This window comes from Passer domesticus, chromosome Z, assembly GCF_036417665.1.
Source record: "Passer domesticus isolate bPasDom1 chromosome Z, bPasDom1.hap1, whole genome shotgun sequence".
Classification (NCBI taxonomy): Eukaryota; Metazoa; Chordata; class Aves; order Passeriformes; family Passeridae; genus Passer; species Passer domesticus.
The window spans coordinates 9,370,376-9,385,802 of record NC_087512.1 but is presented as its reverse complement, the minus strand read 5'-3'; the positions used below and the strand labels follow the sequence as shown (position 1 = coordinate 9,385,802).

At 40.7% G+C, this 15,427-nt stretch overlaps 1 protein-coding gene across 4 annotated transcripts in view; it reads right to left on the bottom strand.

Moving 5' to 3' along the window:
- Positions 1 to 15,427, bottom strand: part of UNC13B (unc-13 homolog B) — a 207,347-nt gene that overhangs the window by 157,957 nt on the left and 33,963 nt on the right. For all 4 annotated transcript variants that reach the window (XM_064405327.1, XM_064405329.1, XM_064405328.1 and 1 more), the window contains exons 5-7: positions 15,059 to 15,182; positions 6,885 to 6,955; positions 3,729 to 3,786 (exon numbers count right to left, since the gene is read on the bottom strand). In XM_064405327.1, the coding sequence (XP_064261397.1) occupies positions 3,729 to 3,786; positions 6,885 to 6,955; positions 15,059 to 15,182 (253 nt within the window). The remainder of the gene's footprint in view (positions 1 to 3,728; positions 3,787 to 6,884; positions 6,956 to 15,058; positions 15,183 to 15,427) is intronic.

Here is a 15,427-nt window from a genome sequence, read left to right as displayed (position 1 = left end):
GATTCTGCAAAGATGCAGGGTATCTTTCTCATCCCAGTTTGCACTGAAACTGATCCAAGTCAGAGCTGCATTTAAAATAGTCACAGTGTGACTCACTTATGGATTATAATGGACTTCTATGTGTCCAGAAATTATCTTGAGCATGCAAGGAAAATGTTTCTGTAACTCTTCACAATACATAACTTAGAGCTTATTGACTCAATGCCAAAGTAATCAAATAATATGTTTTCAATCTGCATAATTTAAAATTAATTTCCAGACAACAAAACCTTGCTTTCTTTTCAATTTACATTTAATTTCAGGCTGTGGGCAAAAGCCAATATGGAGATGCTGCAGTTTTCTAACAATGACATATCAAAACATTAATAATTATGACTACATTTAATAGAAAGGCAAACCAAACTGGATGCATAGACATTCCAGTGCTTTGCTTATTGCCTGGGATCACTGAAAATTATGTCAGTTGGAAGCACATGATCTTTCTGGGGCAGGAGGAACACATATGGCCACAAAGGAGTTAGGAGTTAAAAACGAAATGGTTAACTATAATGAAGGAAAGAGGCAGAAGTGCCAAAATCAGCAGGACCTAGAAAACATTGTATATACAACAGAACCACCTGCCTCATTTAAGAATAGGTAGGAAGCCCAAATCCCACATTATCTCAGAAATTATGGGTCAGAGCCTTCTAAGAACAAAACAGCATTTGAGACTGTGAAAGGGAGCCTGAAAGCTCAACAATCTCTGGAAACTAAAGCTCCCAGTGTGGGCTGAGATTGCCCATGGCACCATGCCAAGGCAGCAGCCCATACATGCCCAGGGACAAAAACCCACCCTCAGATCAGAGGCTGGCTTTCAGATGGGGCCACTTCTCTCACATCCTGCTCCATCCTTCTTCCCCCCCTCTACTCAGGGGAGATAACAGAACAAGCTGCATCCCTGCAGGAAGTGGGAAACCACCACAAGAAAATCTGGTTTGGAAAAGGTAAAAGATGTGTGGAAAGTACAGATGCAGAAGAGGGCAGAAGTGTAATCTAATTTTAACATGCAAGGACATGTATCTTCCTAATTAGTGAACTTGATCCTGCCAGCTGGAGTAGAATTTTCTCTAGCTGGAGCAAGGGCATCAAAATGGTCTTCTGAGATCAGCCAGAGTGGCTAAGCAGGGCACCAATGGCACGTGCAATTATATAAATAATTTTTTTAAGTGCAAGCTATGTAAAATGTTTTGCAGAACTTTTGTTCTATATTGCCTCAGGTTTTAAGGTAATTTTGTGGTTTTTGAAGGATTGGGAAAACAATCTCGTGGAGTAAAATCTACTCACACTGAGCACGTTTTTTTCCTTCTTCTAAATAAATGCTTAGTTTGCTGTTCTGTTCCAAACAGCAACCCTAACTCATCTGGCACATCGAGACGGTGAAAATGAAAAATGATGTGGTGGAAAATTGGATGAGCCTTGTAAGTGTTCTTGAGCATGTTTTTATTTTATCTAAAAATACACCTACCAATTACTTACCCACATGGTAAGTAATAACATTCCATACTGAACACATTTTAGTGTGGTAAAGGACACCCACCCTGCTCCTGTGTAAAAAGGGTTGAGCTCCTGTGTCACATGCAAAGGTCAGGTCAGCTTTCAATAGAGATACAATCTGTGCATGTTCTGTGTTAAACTCTTGAGTCTCAAAGGACTGTGCTGTATGGAGGCAAGCTGACAACTCTTATACACAAGTTGATATGGGCAGAGTTCATTTTTCAGAAGAACCACTATATTAAATGTCTATTTTGTATTTTTTCCATGTAAATAGATATTCATAGACATCAGATACTTGCAGGCAGTAAACAAGCCAAAGTACATGCAGTGCCATCAGCTTTATTGAAAATTCTTAAATACATTAACAACAGACTGCTATGAAATGTTTAACATCCATTCTAATGAGTGTTTTAGTGCCATGAATGATTATATTCATTCCTATGTGACATTAATTGTTCAAACCACAGGGCCTTCAACTGAATGTTGCAAAAGGTCACTTTCCAGCAAGATGCAGGCTGTTAACAGGCAGCACAACAAGGGTGGCCATAGTGCTGCTTCTCATTGTGTCTGTCTCCAAGAGCCCAGCTGGTTCTCCAGGGGACAAACCAGCTACACGGGGTTGTAAAAGCACCCTGATGTGGGAACAGGTGCAGCTATTTTCCCCACATAGAGGCATTTCCTCTAATTTATCCATATATCTCAATGCTTGAGAGATTCAATCAAATCAGCCTCCCTCAAACAAAAGGAAAACACAGGGCACAGAGCCAGGAAAATAATTTCAGCAAAAACACATTCATTTCTTGGACACGTTATACACCAGACAGTTTTTCTTTGACTTTTTGACATTACGGGTTCTGCATACTAGGTTAGTATGATTTAATCAAATATTAGTTTCTCCCAAAATGTTTCTTATTTACAGGCTTAACAAATCAACTGTACCTTTTGACCATTTAAAAAACAAAACAAAACACACAAAAAAACCCCAAAGCAGAACAACAATAGCATAACAGTAACAACAAAAACCCCAAAACCAAAACCAACAACAAACAGAACAAAAACCAACCAAACAAAAAAACACCCCACCAAACAAAAAAAATCTCTGCTTTATTCTTTACATATTTTTTTTTCCAAAAAGGGAGGACAAAGTGTTATCTGAAATGAACTAGAATGAAAGCATTACTGGAATACTTTGATATAGAGTTCTACATGTTCCAGCTACACAGCACAATCAGGTTTCCTAGGCAATTGGTTAATGTCTAGAGTTGTTGAAGATACTTTAAAGATAACATAACAATAGTACACAGAGAAATTAATTCTACTCAAAAAAGGTAAACAGTAATTAGCATTTCCTAATGTTATCAGTTTTGAGGAGAACCTATAATCAGCCTAATGGATAAACAGCCGCAATGTGTAATATGCACATCTTAAAGGATTTGAAGTAGAGGATAAAAGATTCGTTTAAATTATGAGATTTGAATTTTATTAATGTTGTTGCCAAAAGTAGATAAGACATTCACAAGAGACATCGCTGAGCTTTCATCTATTGTATGTTAAAAGCAGTGTTTCAGAAATCTAATTTTGCAGATCATCAGATACAGTAAGTGCTATATTATTTTTCCATCCATGTTTTCAGAAGCATAAAAAATGCAAGACAAGATAAGTAGAAATTAGTAAAAATATTTTTTCCATCCATCAACGCAGCATTGAAAAGTAATATTGAAGAAATTAGACATCAAGTACACAAACCCCTGGTGCATTTTAAAAGGCTACCAGTAATACTTGTCTCCACTTATTTTGTCCCTCTTGAAGTTTCATTAAACAGTAATAAAAATTATATTTAACAGATGAAGTTTTAGCAGAACATAGTCTAATATAGCCACATGAAAAAACACAGCGTTTTCTTACTGGCATAAATATTACAAGGGTCTGACAATCTTAGGGACTTTGTACACATTTTCTGTTCCTACTGCACACAAGGACAAGAGCAAGTGCAAGACTCAATGCCTGATTTCACCTCCTGGCATCAGAAGCTGCAGAGCAATATTTTGAGGAGCACAGCTTTTCATAACTGCACAGAAACTGAAGCACTTTTAATAAGAAAACACTGATGTTTCATCACTTGACATCTAGCCACAAAAGGAAATCAAGTACATTGAAAGAGGAAAAAATATTGAGAAGAAATAAGTCTAACTTACAACACTGGGAGGCAGCACTGGGCAATGGTTTCTTCTGGACTTCCTCCTGAAAGGGATACTAAAGGAAGGAAAGAAAAAAATAGGAAGGAATATAGAGAGATAAGAAAGCAAGTGGTAACTTTATGACAGCATGCCACACATAAGAGAAAATATCCCTGGTATTATCAAAGCACAATCTCTATAAGCAAAATATTTGTAATATATTCCCCATTATATCTGTATTTAAACACACTCCCAGAAGTGTCCTCTTTTTTGGTGCCACAATCATGTTACCAAGTGCACTTCTGTTTAAGGTGAAGTCTGCTTTAGAACAAGCTCAGGCCCTCTTACTAATTCTGAGACCTTCAATTAGACATTGAAAAGACCTGACTCCACACCACAATGCCAGTGTGACAGGGAGCTCCAAACTGGGAATAAGCCTGTTTACATTTAGACACTTCAGCACAGCCTCAGCAGTTCAAATCTCGTGTGGGCTCACAGCAAATCCAGAGTAGGAGATGGCAGCAGTAAGGTAATTAATGTGCCTGGCAATGCAAGAACACAAGGTTTGCCCAGCCAACAGTTGCAAACTCTCCTGTGATCCACGTCACATCCAAAGTGAAGAATTTTTCATCTCATTTAATACTAAATTAGAGAACACAGAGATATTTCAATTAGCCAGCTTTGACTTTTTACAAAGCTGTTTGTTACAGCATCAAAGTGTTCCCTAGGGGAATGCCAGTGGTTTTATTTTGTTATTCTCTTCTATCTTGTATTACATAAAGATATGAGAAAATTAGGACAACTGACCAAAATAATGGGAACAGTATTTGCTAGGAAAAAGAGATCTGACAACAAAGGAAGTGGCAAACTTAGCAAGCTGGTGCTGCAGCCTGTGCAAAACACAGCCACCAGACAGTCTCTCCTTGGATTTGGTAAAGATTAATGACCAGTTCTGTGCATGGAAGGTGACAACCCCCAGACTTCCGCTGCAGTTATCTTCCAATCTGTGCTATTTAAAATGCACAAGGGATCCTGAAAGGTGGTTAGTCTTATCATCAGCAAACTGCCAACCCACTGAGTTAATCAGGACTGTGAAAACAAGAACTGCCGGATCTCACAGCACTGACTGGTTGACAAAGTGGTGAAAGGAAGTCTGCTGATGAGCAATTTCAGTAGCACAGGACAGCAGTGGGTTCTGAATTATTATCCTCAGAGATCCCAGAATGGCAGCAGTTTGCTCTTTTTAAGGCATCAGCCCAACGGCTATCAGGAGTCCCAAAATGAAAATGGAGCATTAAGTGTTTGTAGGAAGAGAGGCTGGAAAGCCTTTCTATGACACCATCTGAACTCCAAATGAACCTGCTTCTTCAATACTCCTCTGCAGCTTTCATCTGTTCATTCATCATGTCAGAGACAGGTGCACTTAAAACAAAGAAGACAAAGGCACAAAATTGTCTTGTGCTAAAAACCATTGTGCAGACCAGGATTCTGCAGCCCAAAAGGTGACGTCTGTAAAGCTGAGTGGCAGGGACTGAAGGCATGAGGATCAGTCATTTAATTTCTCCAAACAAACCTGCCTCCAGCTGGTTTCTCAAACACTGGGTTTATTTGCTCAGAGCAATTAAGATATTTCTTCAGGCAATGTACAATTAAGGTGCTGAATTCCTTTGCAAAAACATAACTGACCTGGGTGCATTTAAAGAGCATCTGGCATCCACAAAAGAGAAATCCATTGAGTGCTGTTCAACAAGGATACTGCCTCTGGCTCTGGAAGTTCCTGAGCTACAAGTCACTGACACTTAGGGGAATATGCAAGGAAGATCTCATCCCCATTCTGGGTGGCTGGCAAATGAGGAGAACTATAGAAGAACCACCTGAGGTCAGGCCCTGCAGAGTTTTTTTCTCCCTGGTCACAGGGAACATCCATAATAAATCTGAAATCATTAGGTCAGAAATACGGAGATACTACTTGTTACTGGAATTTGATAAGAGCATGCAGTTAAGCAAGCAGATGCGTGGCATGGCAGGGAAAGGGGAGACTCAGAAAGCTCAGGATACCTTTCAGCAAGTACCAGCTCAGTGAAGCACTAGAGGGCACCTGTGCCTCACTGAAGTACCTGAACTGCTGCTCCAGCCCGCGAGAGAGGGGAAAGCATCACAGCAGCATCACTGACAGGACAACTGACTCGGCTTTTCATCGATTCTTAGAGGCTTTCAAACTTCTAGGAAGGCAGGAGAGGCTGCCCTAAATTCTTCCAAGTTTTTATCCACTCGAATATTGGTCTGTCCTCAGTCAAAAATAAAATCCACCTTATTTCCTTCATCTGCACAGTAAACCAAATCACTCATATAATGAATAGAAATGAATAGTGGAAGGATCCCAGAACAAAAATCTCCTAAAGTCATTACATTGGCAGAGCATTTTGCAAGTTATCTTGCTACAGAAACACTTGCTATGGAAAGAGACCTGTCAAAAAGGCTTCACCAATACCATGCTCTTACTCGATATTCACATCAACACATGAGTATTGGGGTTTTCTGTAGATTTCATTTCTGGTACAGACATTAACATGTTAAATCTTATTCTGCAAACACTATGAACTGCAAACAAAATTTTAGTCATCCAACAGTCTCTCTTAGAAATAAAAAAAGTAATTTTATAGCTGCTTAGCCAAGTACACACCAGAGCCAGGGAAGCAAAGCCATAACTATGACTTATTGTAATAAAAGATGCACATAAACTGAGCCATTAACAACTGCATTAGGACAAAAGGCAACACATCCAACAGTCCTCAGCTCAAATAAAGATTTAGTATCTTACTTTGTCTTCTTCAAAAAGACAGTCAACTGAAATAAAGGCCTTCTTGACTTGATTTCACAAAAAGAACCTACCACAGCCTGTCAAAAATGGTTTCACTGTCTGCTTGGGTAAAGCATGGTGTTGCCTTTCCTTTGAACATATTTGCATCAACAAAACATTATTCAAGAACTTCCAGCATGCAGAGTAATATTTGCCTCCTTAACACTAAACAGTATACTTGAGACTAGAGTTCTGTAAGGCTTGTAAATGATCAACATTTAGTATTTACCTTAATCACAGGGATCTAATACAAAGAATAAAAGCTAGTTATAAGACATACAGGGCTATATTATTCTTTCAATTTAGATATTTACCTCATCATCTCCCAGTGAATTTATTTGTTCTAATTTCCTGGTCCAGTATCTGGCCTCTTCTTCAGGGATATCTAAGTCAAAAGAATAAGTCACACCACCTTATTAACCAGGAAACTTTGCATTCATCACCATTACTATTAAAGATCACACACAAAAAACCCACATGTGATTTTTGAAGAAATAGAACTGTCTTATGTTAGCACTCAGATGGAAAAAAAACATTGTAAATAGCAGCACAGTTCAAGGGCTTACCTGCTTTCTTGTTTAAAGCTGATTAACCAAATGCACACTTACACAAAGGTAGGAAAAAGACAGACAAACAAGTTCACATTTAATTCAAGTATTAGTTTGATGGAGAGCCATTTCACAATAGCAAGTGTGTTTTAATACACTTGCTTATGTTTGATAACACATAACAGCATCTTTTGGAGGCTTTTTATAATCCCAGCAGAACAAGGTCTGCCTTTAAATAGCATAAATATCTTATGCACACCAATAGCACACCTCCTGGTGTAACATAAATCAGCTACCAAAAAATGAATGATCTCTTATTTCTTTGCCAGCAATAAGCCAAATATTTTGAGGGAATAAACAGTGTTACAGGCAGTCATATTCACATGAAAGCACATTCTTACTTTTATGCCACACTGTGTAAAAGCTTCATTGTGAAATGATCACATCACTTTCACCGTCAAGAAGAGTTACCAAGCAGACAGCAAGTAGCAAGCATTGTCACTTTTACTGTGGTAACTATTTTCTACTTCACACCTTGAAGTAATATACTGTCCTAATGGAACACTGACTTCTGCCACTCAAAATTTCGCATTTCAAAGTACATGCTCAGAGATGCAGATAACCTGCTGTGAAAAGCTTAACACAAAATTATTTAGGGATGGAGTGGTGTGAAAACATTGGAAAACAAAACAAAAAAAAAAGGATTTGGATTTGTTTTGTTTGGGCTTTTTTCCTAGCCAGCATCCCTGAATGTAGCAACTTCTGAAATCTGGCTATTTATGGCCTGAAACTGCAAAATTCACAGAGGAAGGAAATGGAGGGAGTGCTCCAGCTAAAAACATCACCAGCCCTGCAAGCTAACAGGAAGATAGTGCTATACCAGTTCAGCTGGTTTTCCCATCTCCTGTAACTCTTTACAGTTTCAGGTGACCTCAGAAAGAGCCAATAATTTTGCTTCCTGCAATGAACTGTACTCCATGGACACCACCACAATTATATGCTAAGTTACACATTGCTGAGAATGGGAGAAGCAGGACAGGGTGGCCTCCTGATTAAAAGGTGATTCTAAAAGTTACATCCACTTTCACGCCTCACAGAAAAAAAGAACAAGATTTATTGGCAGGTGAGCATTCCATTGGAACCCACAATGCTTTCAGAAAGGACCAAGAACTGCTTTTTTCTTGTACTCTGAGAGAATGTTTGTTCCATGTGTGTCCTCTCTCAGTCATACAAATTATCATCCTAGGAAGGCAACAAGCCCAAAAACACTGCAGAGAACAGAACACAAACCACTGTTAACAGGCACATGCCAGATTTAGTGGAATTTCAAGTTTCAGCAGTAGATACTTCCTTGGACTATGAACTCATGTCCACATCTTTGTAACAGGAACACCACTGAATTTTTACGGAACTAGCCTCACCCACACACGGTGTTAAAATACTCTGCAGTTGAGAAAATTTTATGGAAGCTTAGGATCTGACTCCAAAAAACCTGCAATAAATAGAAAAAAAGGCAGCCCATTTCTCCTTGCTTGGAGGGAGACCAAAGTAATTTATTTTAAGCAAAATACAAAAAGCCAGCTTCTCTTTCTGATGTACAGTACATTATTTGTTGTTAAAACCCATCAGAAAACAAGGTAAGAGAAACATGAGAGACTCTTCCACAACTACTAGAGTTGTAGAAACACACACACATGTTTTTGATCTTCAGGGCTGTGGATCACAGCTGCACAGACTCATTAGATAGTCTCTGCACAAACTAGGGCTGGCATTCAAAGCAAATCTGGACCACTGATCTAGAAAGAAGGTATCAGTGAAGTGAATGGCTTCACTTCAACCTGATGAGATTTAGGAGGACAAACTCCAATAATGGCATGAAGAGATCGAAAAATTACAGCAAAGCTCATGGAATTGTCTTGGAAAGACATCACTTCTCTAAGAGGTGAAAAAAAACTCATGAAATGAGGACTAAAAGTCAGAGCCCAAACAATTCAAATCTGGAGCCTGAAATCAAGACTAAAGAGACTCAGGAGGGGTGAAGCAATGACTACCATCAACACTGCAGAAATTGAGGATGTCTTAGGGTAGGCCTCAATGCCTTCCAAAAACTATGGTGTAGTGGCATGCTCAGGCATCAAGGAGCAACACTTGTCTCTTAGATTTACTGTTCCTATCTCACAGCCCAGATGCCCACTTCATAAACAGAGCTGTCAGATTTTTACTGCAGGACTGCTGCTTCTATTGAAACAGCCTCTTATGCAAGCAGAGATAAAAATCAGCTACTGTCCAGATAACAGCTGCTGTAAGGACATCTTCCTGACCTCAGAGAAACTCTTGTCATCAATACTAGCATCAACAAAATTATTGTACAGCAAACTTTAAACATGAAGCAACTGGCCTATCATCTTGAGTCAAGTTACCTTCCAAAAGAAATCCCAACGAGATAGTATTTTTTTTGTTTGTTTTTGAGGAAGCTTCTGTTGTGTTTTGCCTCAATCAGCAGTTTTGTTGAAGCTGCTTCTCTGGAATGCAGAGTGGAAATCCCTAGCACAGAGATCACAGACTGCTTGTAAGGCCACATCCACTGGCCAGCTCCTGCAACACTGCTCACCTTTTGACTACAATGGAAATTATTGCACTACCTTAACTTCTGTTTAAAAGACAAAAAGATGAACTAGTCCAGAAAGAGGCCACCTGAGGCCTCAGCCATCTCAGGTCTACACTGACATCATACTTGGTGAACACAAAGAGTAGGGCCTCATGTCAGTGAAACAAAATTGCTGAAAAACAGAGGAGACAGACAGATAGATTCAGTATCTTTTGGTGCTTATTAATTTGAAACACAGAAACACTGCAAGCTTTACTGTCCTTGCTCATACTGCCATCCCCAGCTGGAAGCTGAACCCCATCTTCTCTGAGCTCCTGAATCTGCAGGGTTTATAAGCAGGCACAGACAAGGCAATGGCTGGGGTGGGGGATGAGCAACTCCCACAGCATCTCCCAGGATTGAAGGCTCCAAGTTGAGCTGATGTGGGATTCCTGGGCACATGAGGAGGGATGTGGGTGGAGGTCCCAGGTGGGGCTGCTCAGGGCAAGTGTGTGCCCTAACACCTGGAATGGGCACACACCAGTACAGTCACTTGTCAGAGTGAAAAAGGAAAAAAGAGGAGAATTTGGTGCATTCATACAGACCACTCAGTCAAACCCCTCAGGAAGCTAAATATGACAGCATTCCTGCTTAGAGCTCTCTTAGCTTGGCAACAACCAAGCACTTCAGCCCTAAAGCTTTTCTTCTTCTCAGGTTTTCTGGTTCTTGCTCTGAACCTTGCACATCACCTAGTTCCTTCTGAGTTTTCCAAAGGTAGCAAGTCCTGGGCTGGGGCAAAACCTAGCTTGGCAGGAGGGAGAACAAGTGCTGAAAGCAGAAATGATACCCTCTCTCCCCCTATTTTCCTGCAAGTGTTCACCTGGCTTCCCCTCTTCCCAGCCCAAATTTCTTCCCTTTTCCAATGTACGGGAATCTTCATAAGTTCTCACTGTAATTACTTGGCTGAGCCTTTTTTCAGTTCAGTCCCCAAGACACTAAAACAACAAAGCACATTTACCCTATCTCATGGTTAGATGCAGATCAGCATGCTCCCACTCTGGGAGTGTTGAGAACACTAAAAGCATCTTCACTCCAATTATGAAGTAGAAGCTGCTTGGCACAGAACCAAACTGCTATAGTTTGGGAGCCAAAAGCATTTCTGAGTACTGCATCCTGTGAGGGATTTGCACAGTCACTGCACTTCTAAAAAAGGGGGACAGAGTAAATTGCTATCAAGCAGAACAATTTTACACTTGGAAAGCAGCATCCTGAAAAATCTGTGCCAACACACACTCACTGCATCAAAACAGTAATAGCATGATTGTCTTCTCCCTACCAGAAAATTTTCTGAACCTAGCTAGGAAAGCTGTATCCCTCCCTTGCCTCTTTGTTCCTAAGAGGAAACAGATATGATCAGAGGAGAAAGTGGCTCCAGCCTGTCTTGGCTAACAACCACTTCTTACCATGAAGAAGGCGTTTACTGCCATTTTTAATAGACTACCAAGCACAAACCTTCTCACTCTACTGGTTAATATAATGCCTCACATTTCCCATTCTCACTCTTTGTTTTCTCAGATTTTTGTAGCGGAGGATTTCCAGTCGTTCTGTTTCTGTCAGACTGCACATTCAGGAACATGGGGCTGGCAGAGAGCATCATAGGACAGCCTGGTCCCCAGCACTGCAGTCCATCACACAGAGATATGCAACCCAGAAGGGCCCACAGAGCTGCCTCCCCTGCACAGCATGTGCTGATGTCACACTAACTGACCACAAGGCAACAGCTGCATCTGGAACATGCAATGGCACGCACATGAGGGCCACCATCAGTATTCTTTGTCCCATTACAAATCTGGCCATTGACAAAGTTTAACTCCTGCATGACCTCAAAAAAGCTTATTTTCTATCACCAGAAGCAGAGGCTAAACTCCCACCAGCCTTTGCTAGGAGATGACTGCTTCCCAACTCCAAGTCTGGTAAATACTTGAAAACAACATTATATGAAAGAAAAAAAAATTAAAAATCTCTAAGTTGTCTTCATCATGTACTACCACTATCAGCATCAGCATGTTTTGCACTTATTTTAGCTTTAGCAGCTGCCTGTCTCCAGAATACCAGTAGAAGAGATACCAGGAAGGAAGAATCTTGAATGTATCAGGTGGAAGCAGAAACAGGAAACTAATCTGGGATAAATATAGTGCAAACAATAAACCAGTTTCTAAACCTCTTTTCATACACCATCATGTTTTACATCAAGGACTTCAGCTTTTCTGGTTTTCAAATTAATTTATTCTCTTTTACAAACCCTTAAAAACCTCTCAAGCTCCACCTAAATACAACGAAATATTTAAAATATGTTGAATAACCTGGGATACTACATCTATGTGCATCTAAATCAGACAGCAGCCAGAAATTATAGAAAAAGCACAGCAGCACAGCCAAACAGGAGAGCACACAGATTTTTTTAAAACTGCTATCCCAAGCAGCAGTGTTTTACCCAACTTGAAAAGCAGCACAAGCTGTACATGAACCCACACATCACTCTGGTTCTCATGCATCTACAATAGCCAGGAGATCTTCACCTGGGAAACAAAACACGACACACAATGTTCTTAAGTGTCACTCCAAACCTGCTGTTATTAAAATCTTGCCTCTACAGCCCAGCTGCTGACTTAAGAACTTCCACTGCACATCAGTGATCCATTTACTTCCCTGTGTAGGGATAAAGCAGCAGTTCCCAACTCATATGACAAAGAATCTTAACATGAAGGGCACTAAGAATCCCTGTTGCTGCCATCCAGCTAAAGGGAAACTGACCTGCAAATCCACTGGGAGAGATGCAGAGGCAGTGCTGTGAGCTCCATGCATCCCTCCAAGGGAAAGGAGACAGAGCCTAATCCATGGTGTAGAGTCCTTCTCTGTCCCAAAGGTGATGGAAGGAGACACTTAGTCATGGTGTGAGGGGAAGCACCACTGGAGTAGGGGATGTGGGTACATGCCACTTTCTAGAGGAGTATGACACACTCTTAGTGCCTCCTCAGTGCTTTTCAACCTGCTTCTGACCTTGCCATGGCACATCAGACTGAAAATAGAGATCAAAGCAAAAACTGCAGCACTCTTCTAGGGAAGAGCAGCCTTTGAAGAGCTAACTCATGCGCCCATTTTTCCTGGACATTATGAAATCCTGGACAGGCAGACAACTTTTCACACCCTAGAACAAAAACCATTCAACACAACAGTGTGGAATCCCTGTTATTTGAGTATTTGGCATGGGAAGAGAAAACACATTATTACCTGAAATACTTTGATTTTTAAAATTCAGATTTTCTAACATACCTACATTATTAAGTTCTGTTTTATCGGGCCAGGGTTTTATGAGCCCTTAAAAGAGAACTTAATACACCAAGGATAGCTCAGCTATTACCTTTGGAGGCAAATAATGAGCAGGATGGCTTCTGCTGCAGTGTTGGAAACAAAAAGGTTTAATAAAAGGAAAAACAATAAACAGAAAATCCGATCCAGGTACAGAGGTCTGCTCCTGGTAAAACACCTTCACAAAAGCCTCGTGGTCCTTTTGTTCTCTCTTTTTCTACCTTATGGCCCAGGCGGGACCTTTTGGCTTTCATCCAATTAGGTGACCCCGAGGTTTTAGTGAAGTCTCTGGGGTCCTATAAGGTGGCTTTTCACCTGATCGTTGGGAGAAACTTCTGGGCTTCCTTCCTTTTTTGGGGGACAAAGGCTAGTTTGCCCCTCTCTCATTGGGGGCATCCCCCTACACTCCTTCACTACATGGAGTCTGTTTTCTTACACTTGAAAAAATACCTCAAAATGCAATGCAGTCCATAATATGAACAGCAAAAGAAAGCAATTCTCTTTTGGATACTCACAATAAAAAGGGAGACACCAGAACTTAAAGCAGTGACAGTTTACAAGCAAGTACGGCAGAATGAATTCAGATGAGAAGGGAGTGGCTACAAGCCTTATCTTCAGCTCTGTGTGCTTGTTCTGTCCCTCCCAGAAGCCTCAACACTTGTACCAAAGAACCAAGGCTTTTGGTGAGGTAAGACAGGCTTGATCCTCCTCTTGCATAAAAAGAAACTTCAGCAATAAACTTCCCAGAGACAGCAGCAGTGGAACATCAGGATATTTCCCTGGGGAAGAGGGATAGCTCCTGACCAGCATCAGATAGCTGTTGGGACAGCTGAGGCGTCAGGTACCTCTTCCCCTCTGCACACTGGACAGTATTTAAAGAGCAGTGCCACTGCTCCTACAGAACACTGTGCTCTCCCAGAAGTACAACCATCCAGGGGACTGTGCACACTCACAACAGTGCACTCACAGCACAAAACACAACTTGGATTGACTGTCCACCTGCAGGGCCAAGCCTGCATCAGCCCCTGGCACCAGGAAGCAGAGCATGAGACCCACAAATGTCCTAACTTCTTCCCACAACACATGGACAATCTGGACAGGTGCTGACCAAACGCCACTGCCTGCACAAATGCTCTACCCCTGCTTAGAGCAGAATACAAATTGCTCACACTGACTAGGGCATTGCAGCAAAAAGGATGCAACAGGCACAGGAAGAGGGATGAGACTTGCAATGACAGAACATTTTGAAACACTTCAATGTTCAGTGCACGAAAAAAAAAAAGCGCAAACCCCAAAAACATTATATCAGCTCTTGATCCCAAGCATCAGCCAAGAGCTGGAAACAGAAGTTATGCTAACCTAGGATGCATTCTGGCTAAGGCCTTACTTTTGGAGTTTATTTGGTTTGGGGCTTGCTTTTGTTTGCTTAAGTAAAATAAAATTTTTAAAGTACACACAACTTTACTTGAGATCAGTTTGCTCCAATTAGCGCCTTTTCCGTATTTTCTATTTTTCAACCATAAGTAACTGCCAGAAAGGCAGTTCTTACAGCATTAAGTTATTTATATACTCTGCTAATGATAATGTTCAGGAGCACTAAGCATTAATGTTTCACTAACTGAACTGCACATGTCTAAGAGGGCTATGTGCACTCATTAAAGAATAGCTCTAACAACACACTTGACCTCCTCTAGAGCCAAATCTGTCTAGATTCAAAGAAGCACATGCTCCTGATCAGGAAGAAAATGTGTGACTTTACAATCCTGAAACACTGTGCTCCTAATCTAAATATTCCAGCACCCAGGAACTTTCAAGTATTTCATACTAATTCAGATCTCGTTAGAAAGAAGCCAAACAAAAAATTAATACCAGCCACATGACCTCCACTGAACTGAGAATAAACACAACTTGATTATAAAACTTTAGCTGTTCCCACTTTCACTCTGCTGTCAGCACCCTGAGTAAGTTATGGAAATACACTCACCAAAAGGTAATTCAAATCTTGTGTCCAGCAAAATTTTATGAGGAGTTGGATTTTTGGTTCCACAGATTTCATCATGTTTCATTACAACTTCTGCCTCCAGCGTAGACCACTCCCCAGGACCTTCCTGTGAATCAAAGGCCTTATGTGAATGAACATTCAAGTCTGAAGAACTTTATGCACCAACTCTCACACATTTACTAATACAGTCCAAACTGTATTTGCTAATACAGTTTAACAGCATTATCAACCCTATTTTAACATCAAATTACATCCATTCAGCATGCACTGGCTTTTGCTTCCAAATTTCTAGATTTCTTCCAAATCTCAGAGGCATCTACCAGAGCAAGCAGCAAAGAGAAGTGCTGCCTT